This window comes from Falco naumanni, chromosome 1, assembly GCF_017639655.2.
Source record: "Falco naumanni isolate bFalNau1 chromosome 1, bFalNau1.pat, whole genome shotgun sequence".
Classification (NCBI taxonomy): Eukaryota; Metazoa; Chordata; class Aves; order Falconiformes; family Falconidae; genus Falco; species Falco naumanni.
This window is the reverse complement of record NC_054054.1, coordinates 87484423-87511661: the sequence shown is the minus strand read 5'-3', so window position 1 is coordinate 87511661 and position 27239 is coordinate 87484423. Positions and strand designations below refer to the sequence as shown.

At 41.4% G+C, this 27239-nt stretch overlaps 1 protein-coding gene across 2 annotated transcripts; it reads left to right on the top strand.

The window, feature by feature from the left end:
- The first annotated feature begins 3458 nt into the window (after nucleotides 1-3458).
- Nucleotides 3459-26449, top strand: YPEL1 (yippee like 1). 2 transcript variants are annotated; one of them, XM_040603258.1, is made up of 5 exons: nucleotides 3459-3838; nucleotides 7508-7790; nucleotides 19399-19442; nucleotides 20879-20987; nucleotides 21958-26449. In XM_040603258.1, the coding sequence occupies exons 2-5, from the start codon at nucleotides 7674-7676 to the stop codon at nucleotides 22045-22047; spliced, it is 360 nt and encodes a 119-aa protein (XP_040459192.1). In that variant the 5' UTR covers nucleotides 3459-3838; nucleotides 7508-7673; the 3' UTR covers nucleotides 22048-26449. The 2 variants fall into 2 exon arrangements, with proteins under 2 accessions (XP_040459192.1, XP_040459181.1); XM_040603247.1 differs by lacking the exon at nucleotides 3459-3838 and adding an exon at nucleotides 4978-6483.
- The last annotated feature ends 790 nt before the right edge of the window (nucleotides 26450-27239 follow it).

Below are 27239 nucleotides of genomic sequence, written 5' to 3'. Positions count from 1 at the left end.
GAGGTCACAACAAAAACTCAAGCAAGGGCTGTCAGTCTCAAAATCAGTCCCATTAAAATGGTGTACATTATATTACTGATGATAATGTGATTGTGATATAATTGGGACACTACACAGGACTTAGTAGTAGTAGTAGTATGCCATCTGCTTTGCTAATCAAGCTCAGAGCACCACTGTGAAAGGCAGACTTCACCCTAAGAGTTTACAATCTAAACGGTATAGACATTGAGATGTAAGCATTTAATTTCTTCCATGCTTTTTGTTTTAAGTTATTTCACTATCTCAGCAGACTACACACAGTACTTTCAAGTACATCATGCTGTATCAGAGGTTCATTTGTACAAGCAACCTTAACCTGCTACTGAAAGCACTGAATACATCCTTGACATGTCTTTATCTTAAAAAAAAAAAAAAAAAGAGAGAGAGAGAGAAAAGGATGGTATTCTAACAGTGCAGCTTGTGTGGTTGTTACTAGGGAAACAAACAGCAAAGAGAAAGAAACCCTTAGTGTCCTTGTCATTTGGATCTTTCAGTGGAGAAGCAGAGCTTGTGTTAAAACAATGGAAACATTGTTCAGCTTTCGGGATCCTTTGCTGTCCTCACAGAATGACAGACACTTCTTTCTCCCCCTTGTCCATCTCGTAATCTCTGAAAAGGAGAGTTACTTCTATATTCAGGATGGCACTGCTGGTTATTTTTCCTCATGTAGAGTTTAATTCCTGTTTCTGTGTAACCTGGTCAGTTTCTAACTACCTAAATCAAGATTGTAGCACGTCTCTCAAGGTAAACAAGAAAGAAACCTGATGTTGCATTCGTATCTGTAGAAAAGCATACACAGCAGCACTAGTAGTTCCAAGTTTGCACTTCTTCAGGTCGGTACTGAGTCAGAGCACCAGCAAGACTTCAGAGAGCGTGAGGTACTGCAGCATTTAGCCGCATTTCAACACTGGGACCTTGTGTGACTATGATCCCTGAAGGGGACTGCACACATCTGATATCATTGCCCTTGAGGTTCAGGCACTGTGCGTTGTGGTGCCATCTTTGCCACCAGTTTCAGTGAACCACTGAGGTGTCAAGTCCATGTAGGTCATGGCTGACACCTCACTGGTTTCAGTCAGTCATGAGGTGTCAGCCATTGACTTACATGGACTGACACCTCACTGCATGGGTTGGGAGGATTACCTGCAGGGATCAGTGTTGTTTTTATCGTGACTTTCTGCTCATTGCTTAATATTCCTTGTTCCTGATCCTCGAAAAGAGGATGAAAGTTGGAACTATGGTAAACATACTGTGGTATAGTACTTAGAACCTGTAAAATGCTGGCTTTTACTGTAAAATACAGTATTTACTCTTATTAAAAGGTTGAAGCAGTTACTTCTAAAGCATACATACAGGAGTATTTTTACAGGCAACTGTATGGCACCTGTGTAAATAGGGTATAGCATCAGCCACACCAGATGACAACAGCCTTACATCTAGTCAGGTATCTTGCCTAGAGAAGAACAGACTAAGAAGTCTGTCTTGTTAAAGGAGAGTAGTAACAGGCCCCTCGAAAAGAAGTAATAGAAACATATTGTTAAATATTTGTAAAAGCTCTTTATGGGATATTTTTAACTTTTAACAGGCTGGAACTGTTTTTCAAGAAGCATCTCAAGATTTACGTACTTTCTGCACTGCATCAGATTTAATGTAATTTCTCTGTTGTGCTGAACTATGCTATATCCCTGCCTCTTTCCCCATTCCAATTATTATCATGTTATAGGTCTTTGTCATACGTCTTATCTAACTCATCTGTAGGAACTGGATTAGGAAGCTTGATTTCATAGAATCCTAGAATCCTTTGGGTTGGAAAAAAAATCTAAGATTAGAGTCCAACTGTTAACCTAGCACTGCCAAGTCCACTTGGGAGCAACCTGAGTGTAGCTAAGTCAGTCAAAAGGATTATCACCTTTCTCCTTTTTACAAGACTGCAGCTACCAGTACTGGAGCTAAAGAGATGATGGGAAAATTGCAAAAAAAATTTAAAAAAATTACTGGAAATACTATCACAGATGTTTGTTTCCTGCTGTTTCCCCAAAACATACTTCTTCTTTATTGTGCAAGCATGACTTTTTTTGGATAATTCTTCAAGAAAGGCCATTAATTTGCCATTAAGAAGGAAGAAGCATATGACAGAAAATGTATAAATTATGTGAATTATATTAAAAAATGGATAGTAAGAATAAAATCAACTAGCATATGGTTTGTCAATTATAGCCACTAGCTGAATTGTAATGGATTCTATTTCTCTAATATTCTGTAAAGTTCCAAGGCCCCCTGGGGAAAAAAACCAACACATGATAAAGATGTGGGAAAAAAAAGATGTCAGTACTGACAAGAAAAGGAGGCAAAGATTTTATTGATGCTGCATTTATGTAGCATGACAAAAGAGCTCTGCCTCGGGGTACAAAGGATGAAGGACAGCTTCGTCAGTTTGTATCTTTATACTCTTTGCCTGTGGAAATGGAAAGACTACAGCCAAAATAATCTAGGGGCTTGCTTCTATTTACTTTTTTTCGGGAAAACATGATCATTGCCAACAGACCTTAGAAGCTTTGGAAACTACTTGTGAGTTGTATTTTGGTTTCCTTAATCTTCAAAGTTGTTCTTTTATACCTTAAAATCTGTATTTTTTTCTTTATAAGCAATGAAGCACTTCCCAAAACTCCCTTTCTGGAAACAACTTCTCTGACCAAACCTACTTATCTTCCAATCTCCAACTGGGCATTTTTTCATTATGGTTTTCCTACAGAACTCAATTACGGACCCATGTCATTTTCCAGGGTTTTACCTACCTTCAGCAGACACGTGGAAGATAAATACTCTCTGGTGAGAAGAAAAAAGTCTGAAAACCTACATGGCTTACTCGAGTGTCTTCACATGAAAACAGCTCTGAAAACACACCTCGGGATGAAACCGTAGCCGAGCTAGCTGCTTCGGCTGAGAATCTACCTCGTGTTCGTTCTATTACCCCCGTCCCGTACAGCTTGTCTCCTCAGCTCTCGGCTGGGCTGCTGCGGCCGGCCCCGCCGCACCTCAGCGGGGGCCAGGCAGGCAACGAACCCACGCGCGCGCCGGCGCCTCTTCCCGCCTCGTACCGCCGCGCGCTGGAGGCGGGAGGGCTGGGACGGGGGGCGCTTGCCGCACGCGCCCGGTACCACGTGCCCGCCCGCCCCGCTGCGCGCGCCACGGCCTGCGGGGGCGGAGCGACGGGGGATGGGCGGAGCCAACCCGGCCGTTCGCCCCGCCCCCGAGCCGCCCCCTCCCATCCCACGTCTCCACAAAGCCGAGGGGCGGGGCGGAGCGCCGCGCGCCCCCAGTTCGCGCGCGCCCCCCGCAGCGGTTGCCGCCGCTCCCTTCTCCCGCCCCCAGGGGGCGGGGCGGGCGCGAGGGCGCGCGCGCGCGCGCGGTGATTGGCTGCCGGCGGCGGTGGGAGCGGGTTTAACGGCCGCAGCAGCCCCGGGCCGGGGGAAAACAAAACAAAGGCGGCGGCGGCGGGAGCGCAGCGGCAGGATGCCCCGGCCGCCCCTCGGCCCGCAGGGCAGCACACGCGCGCCCAGCCCCCGCCTATGACCCCCGGCCACCGCCGAGAAGGCACCTTCCAGGCGAGGGAAGCCACCCCATCCCCCGCCCCCTCCTTTGTTTTTCGTTGAGGGCCCGGTGCTAAGCCCTCGCCGGCCATCGCCTGAGCACCGGGGGTCCCGCCGCCCCGCCTGCCCGTGCCCCTGAGGGGAGGCGGCCCGGGGGCGCGCTGCTGCTCGGAGTCCAGGCTGGGGAGCGGAGCCGGCAGGGCGCAGCGGTGAGTACCGGAGCGTGCGGGAAGCCGGCCCCTCAGCCTTTGGCTGGGTTCTTCATTTTTTTGGCGGGGGGGTGGGGGGTAGGGACGGCGGGGCGGCTGCGCAGCCCCGTGTGCCCCCCGCCCCGGCCGGGGGCCGCGGTTTCCTGTGCGCTTGGGGCGGGGGGCCGCCGAGGCAACTTTGCTGGCGGGAGGAGGGCTCGGGCGCTATTTATAGCGCCTGGAAATGACGGCAGCGCTGCCTGCCTGTAGCCGGCTCGTTACGGGGCGGGTGGGGATGGTTTACATAATTGAGGGGGGGCGAGGCTGAACCTGGCGAGCCGGCGTGCGGTGGGTTCCCACCGCCCTGCGAGGGGCCCCGGGGTGGCGCGGCGGGTCCCTGCCCGGGGTGCGTCGGGGACGGAGCTGGCCCGTGTCGGGGTGGCCGCGCACGGCCGTGCCCGGCGGGGGTCGCTGCCAGCGGGAGAGGGACGGCGGCGGCGTCACCCGCCGCGGCAGCTGTGCGTTCGGACGGGGGAGAGGAAGGGCTCCGGCGGGCGCGGAGCGGCTGCTCCCTCCCGGCAGGGACGCCGGGGCTCCGCCGGTAACTCTCCTCGCGTCTTATTTCTCGGTGTCTGACGTGAAAATGGGGCTTCTGCGTCTCAATCTTTAACTTTGTGAGGGTTTTCCTGCTGGAGTAATCACGTTGCAGCCTTCCTGGGAGCGGGTGCGTAGGCTCTGGCCGGCTCTGTGGAGCCAGGCAAGGACTCTTAAGCTTCTGGTGTCGCCCCTTTTTTCCAAGCCCGGCAGGAGCGGCGGAGGGCGAGTTCCTTATACGCCTTATTTCTCTATACGCTTGTGTGCAGCGGCGTGAAGATCCCCCTGCAGACAGGGAAGCCCCCCCGCGCTGCCGCTGCGCGGCCGGCAGCTGCCCCGGCGGAGCGGGTCCCGCGGCCGCCCCCCCCGCCACGCTTATCGGGGTGTTTGTTTACACATCCGGGAGCCGCGCGGGGCGGGGCCGCTCCCCACCCATTGGCCGCCGGGCGCCCCGCCCCGGTGACGTCACGAGTGCGGGCGGCGGGACGGGCGCCGTAGCCGAGTGTCTCCCCCTCCGCGGGCCGGGACGGTGTGCGCTGCCGACGCGCAGCGGGGCGCTTTGGGGGTCCCGGTCGGGGGGCGCTCGGTCCTCCCGGGGGTACCTCCTGTCCCGGGGCTGGTGGGGCAGATCCAGGTCACCCTGGCAGGGTCTGCACGGCTGCCCGGACGCCGGGCTTTGCTCTGAACCCTGCAGTGTCTGCCAGGTTGCTCAGAACTCCGGCACACCGGGCCGCCATGTGCATGGCGGCGGCGCAGCCCGTGCTCTTGGCTGAGCATGTGGCGGGGTAGTTGCCTCAGGTCTGTGCGCCACTTTGCACAGCGTGATGAACGGCAGCCATGGAACCTGCTGCTGCGCCTATCGGAGTGAAGCCAGGCTGGATGCATTCACCATTACTAGAGCAAGCTAAGAAATGGCTCGGGGTTTGAGTCTTGTCGTTAACGTCACAAAGCAACAAGTCCTGTCATTCTTAAGAGTGTATATAAAACACTTCGGGTTGCCTTCTTTTGGAAGAGAGCAATATCAAATACAGTTGTCAAAAGAATGACAATCCTTTAATTTTGGTAGTTTCATTCAGTCCAATCAGTAATACTCAGTCTGAAAGAGTCCAGATTGCCTTTGGAAGTGTGAATTAAAAGAGCTGCTAGGAATACCTTGAAGAAGAATATTTTTCTGTTCAACTTGCTGAACAAACTTATACAAACATTGAAGTCGTGTTTCAGTTACGGATTGAAAGGGTCTAATCCAAAGTCAAAACGTGTTTGCTTGTGGTGCCTTTCATTCTGAAACCCTGGATTTTTGTTTCCAGTTCTGTAGACATAAATAGGATCTGTATCTTTCTAGCATTAAGAGTTGAAGCAGGGAATTCAAAGGGAGCCTCATGTTTAACTTCCAGGATTGTAGTTCTTGTGTTGTCTTTGTCCTATAGTCCATTACCTCTGATAAATGTGGCTTCGTATCTAGCTGTTCTACAAAAGCAAGCTGTGTTCTCCAAACATTGTAATCATTCTTCCCTTTGCAATTATTATATACCTATTGTCCCAAGATAATTTAATTATATTTGTTTAAATGACTGTATTAAGTTCTGCTCTTCATACTAACTGGGTTAATATTTCAGACATTAATGTATCCTTTATCAGATTATTTTCTTTTCAGTGGTTTAAATCATTCTGATGTGTAGATACATGCTTTGGATGGCAACTTGTTCCCATTGTTGCTTTATTTTTTTGGATTGCATATGTTCTGGTACATGTCTTGTTTGTGGCTTATCTCTGCCTGTGCAACTCTTTGTGTAAAGAACTACTGAAGAACTTCCTGAGTCTGTTCTCCTGCTGCTATTATAAGCTTAAGATTAAAAAAAAACAACAAACCCCTTTAAATCTTGCTGTGGTTGTCTCTTGTGCCAGGCCTGCTATACAGATTGTTTTCTCAAGATTTCTTTTGAAGCACAGTGACTGCTTCTTACGAACAATCTTTAATTTATGTGGCTTTCGTTATCTGCTCTATTTGTATTACTAGTATCCTACTGCTAGAAAAGTGGCTGACTGCTGCCCTGCACACAGTTTACAACTGTGTAAGTGTTTTACAAGTTCATTTTAATGGCTGGATCAAGATACTGTAAATTCTTTTTCTTTGCTCTCATTTCTGTTTGTGCTATTGACCTACTCTGTCACCTGATTGCACAGTCACTTATGTCATCAGCTGTGTTCATGTTTGGATCGCTAGTTAGATTAATGCACATAGCGTGGTAATTGATGGCCTTTGACAAATCAGTAAGTGTTCTTATGAATATTTAGAACCTGTAATTTTCAGGCAAACTCTAAAAAAGCCTTGTTTTCCAGTGTAGCAGGAAGGCTTGTCCTTCTCTGTGCATTTGATGTCTGTTAAAGGCACTCTGAGGATTACAAATGCAATTGGGTATTCTGTGTTGAATTTAGCTTTTATTTTCTGACTGTGATTTTTTTGGTAGCATCCATTAAGGCTGTTCTGCTGGGGTGAGGAGGTATCTAGCTTTGTTCAGAACACTAGACAAAAACGCCTTTGCCTAAAGATACAATACTTCTGAGTTTGAAAGAGGAGGAGACATGGATCCCTGAGTAGGGTGGCAGCATCTTTCTTGGTATTTCACTTAAAGCCAGATGTGATTTTGCTGAATGCCCAAGTGCAGTTACCTGTTGTATGTTTATTGTTGGACATAGCAAGTGTTTTCCAAGATGCTTTGTTACTTACTGTATTGGAACTGCCGAGCGGAACTTCAGAGACTGTTAACTTTAACCCCCTGCCTTTCTGCTGCAATTTTCTGCATGGATGTTTTAAAAGAGTATACCTGGTATATCATAGCAAGCTTGTGTTTTGTGGAGAACTGTTTGAATTTCTCCATTAGAAGTGTGATGGAGTAGAGCCACTAATGGAACAGAACTGCTTGTTGCTGTGTTGAATGGAACTTAAGTTGGGCAGCTTCATAGAAAGAAGGGGCCTGTAGTGCAGCCAGACGTTTGTTCCAAATAACACTTCGCTTTATGTCTAGAGTTGTTGAATAATGAGTTTATTCTGGCCTTGCTGTAAGCTGTTAATTGTTCTGCTCTTTTCACCTACAGGTTGTGACTGTTTCTCTTCTGTCACTTGTGTGGAAAGTGCCACACACACTCCAGAACAACAACGGCTTTTGCTTGCATATTCCAGTGTTTCTTTTGTCAGCGAGTTCAGCAAAGTTGTAATTCTTCAAGTGCCAGCCCTGAGCTGAGTGAGGAGCCACCAGCAGAGATGGTAAAAATGACAAAATCAAAAACGTTCCAGGCTTACCTGCCAAACTGTCACCGAACCTACAGCTGTATCCACTGCAGAGCCCATCTAGCCAACCATGATGAATTGATCTCCAAGGCAAGTGGTTTGTTTAGAGACCTCATGAATTATTTCTTAACCAAAGAACAACAGTTATCACTGTATCGCTGCGCCCAGTAGATGAGGGATGCAAATTGATGCATACTTCAAAGTATCTTCCTTGGGTTCACTCTTGGGTCATGTGTTGTGTACTGAGGACTGGGTATATTCTGGAAACTTTTCAATGTGACAAAGACTGATCTAATATGTTCCCCATACTAACGAGCTCTGTCGACTGTCAGGTAGGTACTACTTGTGAGCTGTCAAAAGTCTGCTAAGAAAAACTGTCAGAAGAAAATGTGCATCTCTGGGTGGGGAAATGATTCTTTATCTGGAATAACCATAACCAGATTATTTTTGACTATTTGAGTGAAAGTCACAAACCTAGCTGTTTCCAGAATGTTCAACTTCTGTTATGCAATCTGTAAAGACGTTTACTTCTGCTGTATGCTGGTTCCTAAGGAATGTGATTAGCCGGAGATGTTCAGAATGGTTGGGCTGTCTAAACTTAAGGTTAGAGGATGGGTGGATCCCTGAAACAGGCTAGGCCTGTCCTCCTTGTTACTGGAAGAAACCAAGATTTGTGATGTGTGAAATGCATAGGAAAACTTGAAGTTTGGGATAAATACTTGACAGTCTGGTTCATTCTGCTTCAAATAAGCTCTTGATGAATTTGCTCTTAATGGTGTCCTGCAGAAAACGCTTCAGTTGCTTTTCAAACCTCTTAATACAAATTGCTTGCTATAAAACTATTTTGTCAAATAAAAATTTTAGTGGCAAACCCTTTATAACTAACTCTATCTGTTGCTCCTACCTGTGTGATCAGCAGCACTAAGGTGATGCTGCTCTTGACTGCTGAAGAGATGGGGGGGTGGAGGCATTAAGAGTGCTGCTCCTTCTGAATTGATGTGTTTTTTTGGGTAAGGAGAAAGTGTACCTGCTTGCTTATCCCTGAGGGGGTTATCGGGAAGTAATGGGGTTTTCCCATACAGTTTTTCTTGTGTTAATAATTCTTTTGATCTTTGTTCAGATATCAAAACAACTTTGAGTCAAATGGTACAATTGGTGATGGTTCTTGGCAGTGTTGCTTATTGCATGCTTGCTTCTGCTCTGCCTGTAGCCTCTTCTGCTAAACAATTCTTTCCCTCAACTTAGCACGTGTATTGAGGCATGGAACTGCAAATGTGATGCATCAGATGTAAAACAGTGCACTAGCTACTTACATTAAACAATGTGAAGAAGTTCAAGAGGGAGGACTTGTTTCACTTGTGTTAACCTGAAAAAAGTTCTTTACTTTCTCTATAGTGATCGATCTTATTTCATTGTAAGGTCAGGAGAACTGTTCAAATAGTAATACAAATGCATTTGAATTTCATCTGTTTCCAGGCTGATTTCAGAATTTGAGTATAAGGCGTCTTTTGAGCAATGCTGGAGTCAAATTGTAAGCAATTGTAGGTTCATTATTCACTACATGCTCTGGGCCAAAAACTAGTGGGAGGGGTTAATCTTCCCTGAACATTAGGTTGTAGGTGCCTACAGGAGGAATGAAAGCTAGCTATGTCTCTTGAGATGTCTAAATTAATTGAGAAAATGCAATCCAAGCACACCTACTTAATAGGAAGGTCTTCATTTCATGGAATTAGAATTTTTTTTTTTGCATGTCAACTAAACTGCCACAGTTGCCACATGAGCCAGCTGTTCTCCACAGTCTTGAGAGTTTTGGTCAGCAGAGTATTTTGAGCATGTTCTTAAGCAAACCATGTGTTCATATTACATCTTCACAAATAATTTCAAACATTAAAAAAAATCACATTTTTAATTCAAAGAATGTGGAGAACTTCAAAAAATCTTATCTAGTAAATACAAATATTCTAAGTTGTTGGTGTTGGGAAGGGTGTAAGATACAGATTCTGCTTTACATTTGGCTATCATAATTTTCAGTGAAGACTTTTACAAAAGTTGCTGTACTTGCTCATTGACCATATGCTTTTTTGGCAGCTGATCTGTATTCTGTCAATTTAAGGTTATTTGACCGTATTTTATTGTCTAAATCTGTAATAATGAGAATCACATTTAAATGTGAGGTGTATCTTTTTTTGTATGTTTGTAAAATAAAAAGAACATTTCTCATCTATTGTACTTGTATTTGGAACATAGCTTTTAAAACCCCACCTGCCTTAAGCCTAACTTGTATATATTCTAATATTGGAGAAGTTCTAATGGAAATATCTAGCTATTGCTTTGCAGTTACACTTGGATCATTAAAAATAAGTAGCGCTGTCCTGGGGGTGGCAGGGGAAGTAGTGGGAGGAAATAAGACTTTATTTCTGTTACATGAGAACACAGGTTAACCTGGAAAATAAAACCCAAATAAATATCCTAGACAATGTGTGTAGGCATACCTTAGAACTGTAAAAGGACTAACAGATGAGGGTACCTCAGTTTTTTTATATGAATCTTTTTTCTTTTTTTTTCTGAAGGTCTCCTAAAGTGTTTTCATTGATGCACATTATGTGCTATGAACTTTAGGTTCATGAGAGATTTTTTTATTTATACTAACAGTATCTAGAATCTTAGTTACTATAACTACCCAGTTGCAGAAAAAAAAATACTTAAAATAACTTGAAGCGTGTAGCAAGTTGATTCTATACAATCTAAAGTTAACTGAGAACAGTGCCGTTCCTGTGCTGTTCTGGATTTATTGATGGAGCAGAGAACTGGACAGTTCAACCTGATTTTTTTTCCACCCCCCTGTGTTACTTCGAGGGCTTAGTTAAAAGCTAAAGCTCTGTGTAACACTTACTAAATACAATTTTTGGTTACAGATTGTCTCATTCTTTCCAAGTGCTTACTGTACAGTCTCATTCCAGAACCCTCGTGCCACAAATAGTCTTCAGCAGATATTTATAAGGCAAACAGTATCTGATACCTAGCTGTTAACTGCTTCGTTTGGGTGTCGCCCCCATGCCCCCGCATTTCTTGTGTGCATGGTGACTTGCTTTCTGTGTGGTTAGGGAAAAACCAAAATACATGGAACACTTAATTTAAAGCAGCTACAACTAGCTTTCTAATGTGCTCTGAAGTATAAGCATTTGTTATACCTGACACTTAATAATTCTGACTTCAAGGTGGGAAGACAAGCTACGCTCTGAAATGAGTAGTGGTTTTCTGAAATGTTGGTCTGTCATGGAGAAGCAAAGAGCACTGCCTGTTTCTGCCAGTCATCCCTTTGATTCTGGTCCTGAATATCAGACTTCAGTACAGATTTACAGCTCTGCTTTTGAGCACTGTTGATTCCAATTGTCTGACAAGGATGGCAGTATACACTGATCACCTTTTCATTTTATTTCTCTTCTGCTTGAGCAGTAGGATCTCTTTTTTGCCTTAGAATTAATCATGAAGCTGGGTTGGTTTGCTTTTTTTTTTTTTTTTTTTTTTCTCTTGTGCCCTTGCTGGTGCTAAAATGGCAACCAAGAGTCTTGGCAACAGCTTAGAAATAAGAATGCAGACTAAAAAAACTGTACAAATGTGTTATGTGCACAAGTGAATTTATTGTTAGGTTTAGTTTTCTCTGCAGCTATGAAAGGACTCAACATGTTGCCTGGTGTTGAAGTCAACTTGATGGTTAGTGACTAGGGCATGCGCTTCTAGATATTTTCACCCTAAAACCTCGTGTTCTGTCTGTCTAGGGGGGAACCTGGGGAAGGAGGAGGAATGGGAAGAAGGCTGGTTGAGAACAGGAGTCCCAAACCAGGAGTTCATCAGCAGTGGAGGTGTTGGCAAACAATCTGTACAGCTGAACATGTGCACGCATGTATGAACAGCTGCCATAATTCATAACTCCAGTCATCTTTGGGAAAACGCTGATTTGAAGGATACTTGAAAGAAGTAACAAACTGTAGATGACAACTGAAATAAGCATAATTTTGAGGTGGTGTTAGGTGCGACTTAGACGCTACTGATTTGCATTGTTGGCAAGTCTGCAAGTGCTGGATTTTCTATTTCTTTGGTGAGGGCTTCAAAGTGAATGTTAAACTTTTTTTTTTTTTTTTCCCCACAATTACTATTAGAGGGAGTTCACCAGTCTTTGCTACACTGGGGGATGTTCAGAGGACAGGAGAAAAAGCTGCAGCATTTTTGTTTCTTTAAAGAAGCAAATGGATATTTTTAGAATTGTATCCTTCTACGACTACAGGCATGGCAGAGAAGTAACCCGTATCAGCAAGCAACCACAGGCCTTAATAACGAGTAAGGCAAAAGGTGATGCCATAGGAGACACTTGTTGGGTTTTAATGCTCAAAGAGCACGTAAAAAGCAACCAAACGGTATGTGTTAATATAAAAAAATCCCAACAACTTAAAAAATTGACCTAATTAAGTTTTGAGGGAAGACTTCTACCAGACTTTGAAGTCCAGGTGAGGTTGCCACTTGCAGGGCCTGTGCAGAATGTTCAGTGCGTGCTGCTCTTGAAGTGATGCTAAAATAAGTTTTGTGAAAGGCTTAACTGGAAGAGCTTCTGATTTTTTTGTAAATGATAGAGAACATGCAGTGATTACGAGCAGAATTAATTTTATAGGAGGCAAATACTGCTTGAAGGGCGTAAGTTCCACAGCACTTGAGAATGGCTTAGTCTCATTAAGTTCCAATAATTGTTTAGAACTTCAAGCATGGTCCAACAAATTACAAAGAAATACAAATACCTAATAGAAATCTTGGTACCTAGTGGATGTATTGCAGAGAAGACTTTGTTACTCAAGGTTGACCTGCTTGAAAGACTGTTGAATTGTTTTACAATGTGCGTTAATGCTGGGGATGGAAGATAATCTGGATTCCTTTGTATAGATGCCAGTATAAATACTGTCACTTTCTTTTGTTTCATTCATTGCAAAGCGTATCTGACCAGAGAGGGGAAGAGTCATATGAAGTCACAGACAGGACTAGATGTGTCAATGTTTTCAAGAACAAGTTCTGCATAAAGGTATATATATGTCAGCATCATTGACGTTGCTGGGAAATCCTTGCACCTTATGGGCAAAAGAACAATCTTGGTGGTTAAATTCAGTTCCGCACGGCATCAGTCTGTCTGCTGTTATATTATTGATGAGAAGGAAAAGTCTTCAGCTTAAATGGATGCCAAAAAATGTTTAGCCTTGTTTAGCAATTGCTGTTTTGGGCCTCCACTGTTTAACTATGAGTTCAAGAGGAATTGTTTTAAGGGTTTATTGCCTTTAAGTAAATACGCTGTTCTTAGCTTGATTTGAGTTGGTAATCCCCCTTTGCTTATGATACAAGGAGTACTTGGGAAGATAGCTGGGCCTGTTGTATGCTCAAAGGCCATTTTTGTTCCCTGCTGAAAAAGTTAAGAATGGGCCTAATTTCATAATTATTTTGGTGGTAAATTTCTTTTCTAAGAGGTTTCTAGTATTTTGGGTTCAGGTGTTTTTTTTTTCTCACAGGGGAAGAATGTAGTTTTTGGAAGAATAGCAATCTTTGTAAAACATCCAAGAATAGATTGGAAGACTTAAAGGAGCTGGGAAGTGTGCAAGGGAAGTGTTCTACTCTACAGGTGTTTTGACATCATTATTTCTAAAGTACGTTCTAGATGCCATGTGTAACTCAGGTAACTTGTTCTGCCTGACGGTGTCTTCATTTTGGGCAATACCATTTTCCAAACTGCAGGCATGCAGTTTTTGGGGTGGAATTGTTCGAGGTTATTCTCTACATATTGAACTTTATAACTTGCTTTATTAAAATCAGTAAATAATTTAATGAAAATGCACTTTAAAAATAATAATCTAAATACCTCTCATGGAGTCATCTAGAACTTGCCTAGGAAGCAGCTGGGCAGTGTTATCTCTGGTTGTCTGCAGTATCGAGAATTTTGGATCTGAGAGAAATCTCAAACGGAACAAATGAGGTTTTCCCCTGATAAATTTTTTTAGCTTTAGCTTACGTTGTATTCAGTTTTCTGAATTTACTTTGCAAATCTTGAAGACAAGCCATCCTTACAGCCTCTGCTGTATCTTGCTAAGAAGATAATTGCAGACATCAGGGCACTGTTACATGTTTCTGGTTTACCTTAAGAATACTGTTTTCTGACTTACTCGGTAGTATTTCTTTGAATTGCACGTTTGTTGAGAATATTAATTTAGGTTGATTTATCTTAGCTTGTAAAGTGAACTCTAGCAAATGAAAGGAGACTCAAGAAAATGAAACTAAAAAACACTTCTGGACTACTTCCAATTCCATTGTTTAAATTTTTTTTCCCATGTTATGAATAACTTGCTGTGCTTAAGTAAGTTACTGTTAATGCCATTCTGACTCGCTTATGATAATGCCAGCCATACCTTTAATACATGCTAAGATGGCAGTTTCTCTGGATGTTTTCTGTGGAGCATGATCTCCAGCCATGCAATCTAATTCCATCTGTGGGGAATAAGTAATTACATAACCTTTTTAGTAGCTTCCCTTCCCCCACCCATGCCCTTAGGTATGCCTGGGGGCAGTAAATACAAGTTTTGCTTAACTGATACTTCCTTTTCTCCTGGGTAAAACAGCTAATCCTGGTGTTAAGAGGTAATGATGGGTTTAACTTAGAAGCATAGATCGTATCAAATTCTGCAGGCATGTACTACTGTATGAGTGAAAAGTTGATCAAGTTTCTTTACTAAAAAATGTATTGATGACAGAGCTCTGTCAGATGACTTGAAAAGATCACAATACCAAACTGTTCTTGCAGTCGACCTTAGTATAGTTCCTGAAACAAGAAGTTATGGATCTTTTAGATTTTCCTGTAGGAATGGATGGCTAGTCAGAGATGTGGATTTTGTGGGGAAAAAGTTAACTCGTAAACCAATGCAGTGTTAGTAATAGAGGACCATGGAAAATGAGACTGAAAGCAGGCTTTGTTTTAACTGCGAATATTAGTTGAACTGATAAATTGCCCAGCTGCTAAGTAAAAAATCCTGGTTGATGTGAGTCATTATTGATGACAGTTGGTCACACCACTATCTTCTAATTCTTCTCTACTGGGTGAGACACATATTTAAGACCCAGTTTTAATAGAATGTTGTGGTTTAGTTATGATTCATGTATGGTGCTAGCAACCTTGGAAGTGCTGAACAAATAATGCAAAGTAAAAGTTTGTGTTTGCATAGGTGATGTTTATTCTGTAGAAGAGCAACTTCTCTGGAGACTGGTTTGAACAGTTATGCCTGTTAGTCCTTGACACTGCCATTTAAAATGTTTTCTTCTCTTTAATTTCCTTTGAAGAGTTGACACACAAGGCGTTTAAACTGTCAGTCTCTTAAAATTCGTATCAGTATAACTGAATCATACAGTGTAGAGTGTGAGAAACTGTGTGATGGTAAAAACAAATGTTTGTTTAGTACTTTTTTTTCCTGGTTATGCAAAATGCTCTTTATAGCTGAGTTGCAAGCTTAGCAAGCAGTTCAAGTGCTGAAAGGAGTTGTCCTGTTTCCATTTCTAGTAATAGGATGCATCAGGAAGTAAAGCTCTGATAACAAACCTTTCTTATACTTGTTAGTAGATAGAGCCCTTCATGTTACTCAATATTGTGTGGTCAAGAGGATGCATATGTGACAGGTCTATACTTTTGTGTTTGAATAGCAGGGTTTTTTTTGAAAAAAAAAAGAAAAAAATGATGATCTCCTGAGCTATTCATGAGAATAAGAAACTGTGACTGCCAAGCTCTGACAAGTTAAGAAATTAATAAGAAAAATTAAGTCACAGGAATTTAAAAATTGGTATCTTGTGCTTTTACTTCAGTCAATGTACAAGAGTTCTGCATGGATGGATTGCAGACCATTGAATGCTCAATGACACACTGATGTTGAGGTTGGACACTGATCTTAAAGGAAAGTCCTGAGTTGCCTAGCCCCAGGTCCTGTATTCCCTAGTGCAGTAACACAAGTTGCTACAGGCTGCTGTCAAGTTATCTGTGAGTGATGTAGACGTGGAGGAACTCACTCCTCACAGCTGGGCAAAGGAACAATTCTTCTATGGCATGTAAAAACATAATATTTAGCCTCTAAACGTGTGTGTAGGTAAGAAGGATGGTATCAAATGAATCAGCCAAACTCTGCTAACGGGAAGCCAGAGAAGGTGGGAATGGAGGAGCTTTTTGCGTGAGATGTTTGTGAACAGTCTTTCCAGAACAGGAAAAGGTTCTGTTTTATGTTGCTTCTCTCTCCACTCTATCCTAATAATCCCCCAAATCAGAAGGTAATGAAGATGGCCATTTCTGAGGGGAGAAAAACCCAGGAGAGTACAGCATATTGAGGGCAAAAAAGCGAGAAAAGAAAAATAATCTTTAAAAATGCATCAGGAAGAAAGAACATCTGAAGCAGTACTTACCAACCTAAGGTTTGTGTTTCATTTGGCTAGAATTTTTTTTCAGCTTATGAAACAAGAGAAAGGGAAGAGCTGCTTTTTCTGCTATTCCTGGCATTCTGTTACAGCCCTCTGCTTAATTTTGAGAAATGCGGGGTCAAAGGAGAGCTTTTATTAGGTGATATTAAGTCAAGACTAAACATAAGCTTGGCAGAAATAATTGCCATAATGTAGTTCAAAAGGTCTCCTGACTGTTGCTTTGTTCTGGAGTCTTTTTCTTTCCCAGATAGCTGGGGAACTTCAAGTGTGGCTTACAAGTAATTTAAAAAGGGATGGTGTAGGACCAGACAAACACCACCACTACCACCACCACCATTAATTTGTATGTGATTGGCTTGTGAATTACATGTAAATAGAGAAATTAGCACATAATTAATAGGAGAGAGTATTTCTTGGTGCAGCTTGAAAAAGGATTTGTAGATTCTAATTCACAGCATGCAGTTTTTAAAGCAAGAAGAAATGACTGCAATTTCAAGAATATTTACAGTAGCTCAATCAAAAATAAGGGTCACTGTGGCTTTGAAATTTCTTGTTCTGAATTTCAGGTACATGGAACCTAAATGTTCTAGTTTAAGTTTACTTTTTAACGAATAAGAAGACCTTTGAAGTATTTACTTTGCTTTTTCTTAAATTTTCGGGCTTGCACAACTGTAGTTGTCTCTAAATCCATGTGCAGTTGACTCAAGCTAGTTACTCATTTGTTAACGGGCAGTTTTTGAGAGTATGTACGTGAATAGTTGTTGTTTCCATCTGCAGTAAGCATTGTCTGCTTCATTATTGGTTGTGAGACACTGGCCCCAAGTTAGAGAACACTGCTTATTCTATAGGAACTCGGGCTGTAGGCTCTGTGCTGTTCTGCTGTGATGCATGTTTTAAGTGTTTCAGGAGAACCGAACTAGTGGTGAGGGGGCTTTGTTTCTTTTGAAGGAAGGTGTAAGGATTACTTTCTGGCAGAGCTGTTCAGACTGTACTAAGCTGAGTCTCTCCTTTCAGCATCAATCCTGCCTGAAGTTTTAGCTTTCACTGTACTGCACAGCCTATCTTCTTTGCCTTGCCTTGCGAAAAATAAGACTTGCGGTGCTGGCTAATGGAGAGAGCACCTTTTCTTTTGTCTTTGCTATAGATAGAATCATTTAGGTTGGAAAAGACCTTTTAAGATCATCGAGTCCAACTGTAAACCTAACACTGCCAAGTCCACCACAAAACCGTGTCCCTAAGCGCCACATCTTTTAAAGACCTCCAGGGATGGGGACTCAACCACTTCCCTGGGCAGCCTGTTCCAGCACTTGACAACCCTTTTGGTAAAGAAATTTTTCCAAATATCCAACCTAAACCTCCCTTGGTGCAATTTGAGGCTGTTTCCTCTCATCCTGTCACTCGTTAATTGCGAGAAGAGACCAACCCCCACCTCACTACAACCTCCTGTCAGGTAGTTGTAGAGAGCAGTAATATGTTCTGTCCATAAAAAGCTCCATTTAATGATTCTTTTAAATGTTTGCTAAAATAATACTATAATATTAACTCTATGGACTGTTAAGTAGACCTTCTCATCTTAAAGTGAGATGTTATGACTAGCTAAGGGCTGTGTGTAACTCTACTGCCACCATTGCTACTTAAGAGTAGTCTAGAGTCACGGATTTCTTTTAACATTCTCTGTTGTGGTATATAATCTGGTTAATATTGATTTAAAAGTGTTCATTTATATACATTTCCCCTTTTTTTTTTTCCTGCAAACTGTTCTGAGAAAGTAATTAAGATACAGCAGTTATTGGTGTTATGTTGCTAACCATTAGACTAGCAAAATACCTATTTTGGTGTCAAGTGACTTCTGATTATAATAACTAGATACGTGTCAGAAGAAGAATCCATTGCAGAAAGGTTCTGCCAGTGGTTCTATGCCTAATGTTACTGAAACTGTTCAAAAATAATCAGTGTGAGATTTTCTTCCCAAAAAACTTGCATGTTTATCTAATGTAGGTTTCAGAAAAGGTGGTCTTTGATCTTCAATACTAGAATTGCAAGGATTCTTAAAAAAATTTGTACTTTTTCTTCAGCATGGATAAAATTGTTAATTTTCTTTGAAAGTAGGTTAGAGAAAGGAAATTCTTGGGAAAAAAAAAAGAAATTAAGACAGTTTAGGGATTTTTTTTAAAAACGGAATTCAGTATGGAAGAGAGGAAAAAAGAAAACTCCATTTCAGTGTGATCCTGTTTGGATGGGAAATGGCTGTGTCTGAAGTATCAAGTAGTTCAGTACAGAAGGAACCAATCAACAGATGAAAGCAGTAATGTCTCTTACATGTATATTTGAATGTTTTACCTGCGGCTGGATCTGGTCTGTTTACATGTTTTGCAAGGATGCTTGTACCTCAGGGCTGGCGGGTCACAGGTCCAGCCTTTGTGTCTTCATCCCCTTTTGCAGAAGAGCTGCTGGTTTGGTTGGGTGCGGGAGGAGCAAACAGACGTGTCGTTTGGAGGTACTGAAACTGCTCTGCAAGCCAAACCATCCCCCAGGGAGCATGGCTGATCAGGGGCTTCGCTGCAAAACTGCTCCTGCTCTGAACTAAACCATTAATCTAGATCCAGCCAAGAAAGTCTAGCAGTTATCTTTTGTCTGTTATCAGGAATACGAGAGGTTGGAAAGTGTATGGCTGTGCTTGGGCATTTGATGATCGTAGTTGTTTTATTAAAGGAAAGCCGAGCTTATAAACTAATCAGGTGCATCTCCTGAACACTGTGTTCTGGTTTTATGCTTGGTCCAGGCTTTCACTGGTCTTGCATCAAATGGTGCAATGAAATTGAAATAAATCATCTTTTGCGTGCAGCAGAAGAGAACAGAGGAGATGGAAATGATTCCCTTTGAGTTAAAAGCAGATTATTTTAATTAGCATGAAGGATGTCTAGGAAAATGAGAATTGATATCTTGCAGAAAGGTAGGAATAAAGTATGTCTCATTTGCATTACAGATGTTTGTTTTGAACAATAATACTTAACAACTTAAAACCATTGCTAAAAATCTAATGTGGGTGAAGACTTTGTGGACCAGGCTTTCCTATAAAGAATTGGTATAAAGTAATTACTCTGAAATAGTTTATATTTGTATTATGTTTATATGTTTACACACCCTTCTGGAACTATTTTTTTTGGTTTTGTGTTTTTTTAACAAGTGTGTTTTTGTTTTTTGTTTTTTTATGCAGTCCTTCCAGGGAAGCCAGGGACGAGCCTACCTCTTTAATTCTGTGTAAGTGTTATTACAGTTATGCATACTACCTACAGAGTATGAACTTTTTCGGTGTGCTTCATAAGTGGAAAACAGTAGGAATCCATGTAGCTGCACTTTGCCCTCTTCTTTTTAAGGTTGGCTTTACTTAGCGGTGATAGTTATTAAAGAGCTACTGAGCTGATTTAAAGTATCCCTTTGCACAGGGGATTTTTAAGTAGTTCTGCTAATAGCTGCAAGTTTAGGGGAGGGTATTAATGTGAAATTCCTTTTGTGTATGTAATGGTAACGATCTTGAGTAAGAGTTGCCATTTTGAGATATTCCAGAAGCCAAAATATATTGTGTGACTGTTTGCTTTAGACAATTCTGCTGTAGTCAGTCTCAAGAAGAATTTTCCAGTGTGATTGTTAGATACATGTACAGGTTAATGTTTCAGTACACTTGGTACATCTTAAATGACCTTGAATGTTGTGAATGTGCTAGAGGCAAAAGGTCGCAGTGATTTTATCAGGCCTAATATTTGCCGTTTTAAGCATGTCTTACTCATGATATAAGGCTCTTTGAATTTGCTAATAGATGTATTTTAAGTTTCTAATGTGCAGGACTGCATTTTTGTCTTTAGTTTTCAGCAGTTTATTGTTGTTGCAGCATTTTGGAAAAAGAGATGCAGTTAAGTGCCTTAGTCTATTTCAGACCAGGATAATGGAACTGTAACTGCAAAGGATTTGATTGCAGATCCTTGAAATTCATTTTATGTGTAGTCGTTCAGTGGTGACTTGGGACTTCTAGTATAATTGTAGTAGTAAGAATCTGGTAATACAACAGCAAAAATGGTAAATTTTTGCTCTTGTATAACCATCTAAAAACTTGGTTTAGTCTTGCCTCTTGTTTTCTGCATAGACTCTTATTCATGAAAAAATGAATTTGATGCAGTACTTCATGGGATGTTTTGTTTTGATGTTGCTCTCTGTTCATCATGGCTTAGTCTGCTGATCTGGAGCAAAGAAATATTTATGAGGCTTTTTCCTTGCTGCTGTTATGCAGTTGGTTCTAAATTCAGCTGTTGGTGCTGTTTGGCTGGTGCAGACTTCCATTACAGAGGTCTTAAATTGTTTTTGAAGAAAAGCCTGAAACTGTAGAGGTGTCCAGTTACTGCTCAGTGTTCTGTTCTCTGAAGTTAAACTATTTAAAGTTAAACCAGTCGTTGTTGTTGGGAGTAAGTGGGCATCACCAACAGTTTGCTGTTCAGACTAGCCACTTGAAAAACAGAAAATGCAACCCCCTTTTTTCTTCCTCTCCTTCAGCTCACTGTAACAGAGGAAGTTACTTTTACAGCGTTGAGTGAGTTAGGCACTTTTTTTGAAGTATTTTTTGTCCTCTGGAGAAAAGGTGGGTGCAAGTAAAAAAAAGAAACAATCTTGTGCAGTTAATGTAATTTCTCCTTTTTTTTTTTCAGGGTAAATGTGGGCTGTGGTCCAGCAGAGGAGAGAGTTCTTCTAACAGGTTTACATGCTGTAGCAGATATCTATTGTGAAAATTGTAAAACCACTCTTGGATGGAAATATGTAAGCAATATACTGAAGTCTTCCATTAATGTTTGTATGTTAAAGCACAGATAATTTGCATGGGCCATTGAGTGGTCCCTAAACTGATAGTTTAGGGAGTTAGCTCCAGTGCTTTCTATATATATCAGACTGTAATACAGTTTTGCTTCATTACATCTGCTGGAATGCTGTAGTAGGTAATAACTTCATCCTGGACTGCAAAACAAGCATGAGCTATAGCTGCTATTACAGCTATTAATACTTCTGTAATATCCTTTTGCAAGATTACTGACCACATACACTAAGCTGGATGGAAGAAATCATCAAAGTGGGTCTTTAATTTCTTGGGTTGCAAAGGTTGGTTCATATAGCAAAAGTATGAAGTACTGAGCACATTTACACTGCTTACAACTAATGGGAATTTGATTTTGTTGTTTGAAAAGTTATCTGTGCAGTTACCTGTAACACTTGAAGCCGTGTTGCAAGTTTGATCTTTTGAAAATGTTAGAATTCTGGGTATTGCATGTAGGATTTTCATTGATTCAGTGTAACTGCAGATCTTCTAAAAAGAAATTGTCCGAATGCATTTCCTCTGATGATGAATGCAGAGGAAAGCTTTTGAAAAGGTTCCTGTTCCCTCTTTTCATTGCTTCTGCGAATGAGGAAACGGAACGCACATGATGTGCCATTTCCTAACCCTCACTTAAAAAAAGCATTAGAATTCCCTACACAGTGAGAGAGCATGGAAAGTTCTAAAGCAAGATCTCTTGTGTGGTGAATCTGCTAATTCTGCTTATGCAAAGTTTACTCCTGTTTCCTTTTCAACCCTCTTCCAATCCTCTCCTCCCTCCCTCCCACCCCTGATTCCTTGTAACCAATATGGGATCTTAACTGGGATGTCTCCTGGTTTGTATTTTTAATGCAAGTTTGATGATTAAGATACTTAAATTTCCCCAGCTTAATTCAGTGTCTTGATTTTTCTTCTTTCCAGGAACATGCATTTGAGAGCAGTCAGAAATACAAAGAAGGAAAATTTATCATTGAACTTGCCCACATGATAAAAGACAATGGCTGGGAGTGAATCATAACCTTCTTCCTTCTGTTTGGACAATATTCTGTGGAACATGCTTTACAAAGACTAATGCAAAGTAAAGGAAGAGCTTGGCTAGAGTGGCCCTGAGAATATCACTGAATTCTGAAACCTCACAAATGAGTAGTGTAGTGTAAGTGGCTATTTCAGGCCATGTTTGCCTTTTCTCCTTGTGTAAGTTCCCTCTTTTTGTACGTGTATTATTGTGTGAACAGTTGTTTTGGAATATTTTGGATGACCTTTTTCTAAAAACTCTCAAACTAGAGGAACAGTTCACTAATTGAGAACGGATTTTACTGGTTAGCATCTCTCTCTGACCTATGCCTTTAATGCTACCTTCTGCTGTGCATGCTTCTTGCCTAAACACCTACACTCCAGTCCTGTAGAAGTTCTATATCTGAGCAGTCTGAAAGAATGTATGGGATGGGGTGCTTTTTTATATGTAGCAATTTCTGATGTGTTTGGCAGTGAAGAGGATGCAGTATTGTAGTTATTAATTTCTTTCTTAAATTTGAGTGTACCACAAACTATGTACATCTTGTAGGTGAATTGGTTAAAGGTACAGTGCTCACTTTAAAAAATAGTTCAGTTGCACTGACTGAAGTTAGCAGGTCTCAAGTTGTGAGGAAAGGTTATGCTAGAGGTTTGATATCTCAATGAAATACCTTAGAAGGATTTTAAATCAATAATGCTATAGAATAATTCCTTTAAGACAAACATATTCCCTAAGGAGTTTGCTGGATAAGAAATTTATAAAACTGTAGCTTGCAAGATTAAGAAGGCAGAAAACTATATGCATCTTCTATTTTGGAAAAAAAAATAAATTAGTCAGTGTATTTAAAAAAAAAAAAGTTTTGGTACTGTACCTTTGCCAGTAACAGGGACTTGTGCATCAGTGAAGTTTTATGGCTGGTTCCATGTAACTGTATAGTCCTAATGCACTGGACAAAGAGGTTGATATCAAGGAAACTTGTTGAAGTATTCTGCTTCTTCTACATTTGAACAAAGTTATTTATTTTTGTGAGAAACGGCCAGAGTCTATGACATGAAAATTAATATAGTACCTGTAGAAAAAGGAGGGGTAATAAGAGGGCAGGGAAGTTTGACTCAGTTTTTCGTAAAACTAAATAAGATAGTTTTGAAAACTTGGGGGTGGGGGAGAGGGTTTCTTGGTTTGCTGGCTAAATCATCCCCAGATACCTTTTTATAATAAAAATCTATATGCAACTCGCCTTCTCTTTTGTTCTGGCACTGTTTCTTAAATGGAATGAGTTAATGAGAGAAACTTCTCAAAAGTGTATGCACAATATTAGCTGTTGGTATCTGTGCATGCAAATTCTGAGCAACTGTGAAAGAAACACTCTACGTAAATTTGCTAACTTTGTTTTCAAATTAAACTGTCTCTGAAGAGTTTTTATATTTTAATCCTTTTAATGCTTGAGGACAAAATGTTTGGAAAAAAAACCTTTAACACTACATAAGTACTAAAACTGAAAGATATGGAAGCCTTGCAATACAATGTGATTTTCTCTCAATAACAATTCTAATATGGCACCTGCAAAATTAGCCATAGGTGCTGTTGCTGCTGTTACGTTTTTGGGAATCTCTGATAGGCTTTCTGAACTCTGCTGCACTTTAGAAATTTTGTCATACATGAGAAATTATGCCAATGGGTAGGGGCAATACAAATCTTTAAAATCAGCTTTCCAGTGTCTTTGTGGAGAGGAAGAGCGAGAATAGTTTGCCGATGTGTACATTCTCTGATGCAGGCTGGCTAAACTGCATTCAAGGTGTCATAGTGATCTATACCTATGAATTAAAATGTAAGAATTTGAGAAGTAGTTAAAGCTGTTGGGTTTCAGTCCAAAGGTGGTACAGTTGTGTCCGACCTGGCTTACACATTACTACTTCATGTTCATATCATCAGGCTTCAAAGTCTCCTTTTTAGCAATGTTGTTGATGCAAGATGGGCTTCGGTGCTGCCTGTCACTTGATTTTTTTTTTTTTTTTTTTTTGACCTGGAATTCCTGGGATTTTGTTCTCCTCCATTGTAATCTGTGTTGCCAACAAAGGCAGCACTAAAACTTCTGTCAACAAAAATTTTGTGTTGGCTGCAAAGTCCAGTTGCAATGTTGATACTTGTGAACACGTGTATGTGAAGTTTGTGTATCTTTGGGCTTTTCTTATTTCCTGGCTACGGACTTGCTGAAGCAGTACACTGGACTGAAGACAAAAGTAATGGCTGCTTTTCGGTAGAGAGTTGAAATTAAAGAAAATATGTAAAGTATTAAAGATTTTTCTCTCTAAAATTGGGGGTTTGGTTATCTCTTGCTAGTAAGTTAATGCTGTCTGTAACACAGTCTGATTCTTATTTAGAAAGTCAACCTCTTTCTTCAGTGCATTGTTTATATTTCAAACTGGACATTTTCACCAAAACCTTAATTAACTTTGATGCCAAAGGTTGGGACTTCATCAGGTGCTTAGCGCATAGAGCTTCAGACCGCTGGCATAAAGAGTTAATGACCTATATGTGATGTTTATGGCTTTTAAGAGAACCAAACACAGCAATATTCTTTTTGGTCTTTTAAGAGTGGACGCTTAGAAGGAGTAAAGAGTAGAACTAGTGCAGAATTGCTATTTCATGCTGCCATGTAACAATTCTTGAGGCTTGTTCTATTGAGGGAATATGTGAATTTTCTTCCTGCGTTGCTTGGCGGCATCAACAATTTATTTTCTCCCCTTGTAAAGATGTAGAGAGTTCTTGTTATTGGTTTTGGTGAAAGTAGAATCCAGATAGCGATGGCTGCTGGCTAATGTGAAGAGGTCAGTCTGGTCACTGAACCTTCCAGCAGTCATTTGAAAGAAAAATAAACTTACTTGAAAAAAAATTTTACTAAAGCATTTTCCCTCTAACCAATTTTTGTAATATATTAAAGATTATATTTAAAGTTTGTATGTGTTTGCTCTGGGCAAGTTTACTTCCCCTCCAACTTGAGCACTTTTGTTACTTGTACTGGTTATTTTTATTGTTGGTCTTAACATTTATTTTGTATTTTGTTTTTTATAAACTGTAACAAAAAGCTTTTGTGAACCTTTGTTTCTTGCTGGCTCTTTCTTGGACCAAATGAACTGACTATGAGCTGGCTTAGAAGAAATGTTCATTGGGATGCATAGGAATTTGCTAGCAAAAATGTACATGTATTGAAAGTTGGTGGTTTTTTTTTTCCTCTGAACCTCTAAAGCCACGCCTGTCCTAAAGTAATTAATCATAATTTGATGTGATTTTAGTAATCTGACCTCACATTCTCTGTCTAGGTCCAAAATAATGCCTGTAACAGTTGTGTTCCAGGACTGAGTCTGCCTCCAAACACTAAGAGTTATTCTTCGGCTGGTCACTCTAGGTACCTTTTTGATTAATAAAAGGCAAAGCTGCCATCTATAAAAGTTCTGTTCGGTTGCAAACTCGCTGTGAAATAAGCTGCAGAATTCGGTGAGGGATTGCTGACACATCAACCTAACCACTCTTGTGTGTATGCTTTTAGCAGTCTAGTAATCTCAGTTTCATCTGCCGGTAAAAATGGCCAGAATATGAATTTTCCTCATTCATTTTAAGCTGTACAACGATGGACTGTATTAACGAAGTGTGTTACCGTTCCATCCTAATTTCCCACTAGGAAGGCCTGGTAATAACGGCTGACCCGGGCAGCATGCCTTGTGTGCTTGCAGGCGTTCACAGTCCGTGGGAGCGGAGGGGGAAATACAGTTGAGGAAATAGATTTGAATTCAGATCTGGCCTCTGAGGTTCTGACCAAGAGTTGTCACTGCACCCGTAATCAGGTGGTCGTCCATCATTTCTTACTGGTGTATCAAGCTAGTGCAAGAGACCGAGAATGCCGTGTGCCGTTCCTGGTGGACTTACGCTTCCCTCTGAGTCGTGCCTGTAGAGCTTTTTCTGCATGCTCATCTCAGCAGTCAGATTGCAACGGCAGTGACCTGCAGTCTCACAGACCAAATTTCAGACATCTCCATTCTTGGATAATGGCGATGGGTGGAAGAAGCTGGCAAATTATTGTTGAACTTTTTGGACACTTTATTGTACTTCATTGAGACTCATGTTAAGCCAACCTGCGGCATAAACACCTACTGCAAAAGGAACAGACACTTCAGAGGTTTCTTTTAAAAGGACTGTTACAGATGTTTGAAGGTGTGAAGCATGAGTCGTAAATGGCAGTTGTTGTGCCTCATTGTTTCTTAAACTCTTTACAATGCTTTCTTTTACAGGTGACATGGCTGTGTTGCTGTTTTGTCCTAGCAATACTGTACATCGTTTGTTGTTTCACTATATTGTATCTACTTGAGGTATCACAATAAAAGCTTTCAATTGTTTTGTTGAGTTTCTCCTTGGTTTTGTGCTGTCTTTTCTTGCTAATTAAATTCCCGTTCTTTATTCTCTGATAAGGCTAGAGAGAAAAGCCAGTGCTGTTAGTTTCTCTTAAGAACCTCTAAATGTGAGTTGAATCTGTTTTTTAAGTGGTTTTAAAACTGCCACTAAACATTTGGGGGTTTCCTTTCACTAAGCTTTCCAAAATACAGAAAGTTGTGTTGCTGCTTTCAGAGGTTTTGCCCGTTTTGAGGCAATCATAGGAACCTCTGCAAAGTGCTTTCAAAGGGTCAGTCTGCACAGCCCAAAGTTACCTTGCAGAGAAGCTGCAGGAGGTGTGGGTGTGCTTTCTGTCACGTTACCTTGGTTGTCTGTGGTCCAGAGGAGCGTTCTGAGCACAGGCACTCCATCTGTTATTCCTCAGCTTGGGCTGGGAGGACCTTTTGTGGTTCCTCTAATCAGATGGACGGTCTTTTCAGGTGCTAGTGGAGTTCCCGTCCCTGCTGTGAGTCGGTAACAAGGATGAAGATCAGGCTTTTCCATCCAAGAGCCCAGGTCCCAGTGGGCTTCATAGTGACTCAGATTTGCTCCACCTGTACATTTGCAGGAGGCGCAGCCTGCCGTGTGTGTAACTGCAGGGCTCCCACCAACATTCAAATCCGCCCTTTTCCCTGGGGATGATGGCAGCACATCACCAGCCCTCTGGAGCAGCAGGCATGGCTGCGGCGCTCAGGTTTGCCGGTGGAAAATCTCCACAAAACCGCAAGTTTGGGTAAGAGGGGATGATTAAGTAGGAGGGAGA

Excerpts from the sequence above, each read along its gene's own strand:
- YPEL1 (XM_040603258.1), top strand. The coding sequence starts at position 7,674 with ATGGTAAAAATGACAAAATCAAAAACGTTCCAGGCTTACCTGCCAAAC. Across the intron at positions 7,791-19,398 it reads ATGATGAATTGATCTCCAAG|TCCTTCCAGGGAAGCCAGGG; the intron begins GCAAGTGGTTTG and ends TTTTTTATGCAG. Across the intron at positions 19,443-20,878 it reads GCCTACCTCTTTAATTCTGT|GGTAAATGTGGGCTGTGGTC; the intron begins GTAAGTGTTATT and ends TTTTTTTTTCAG.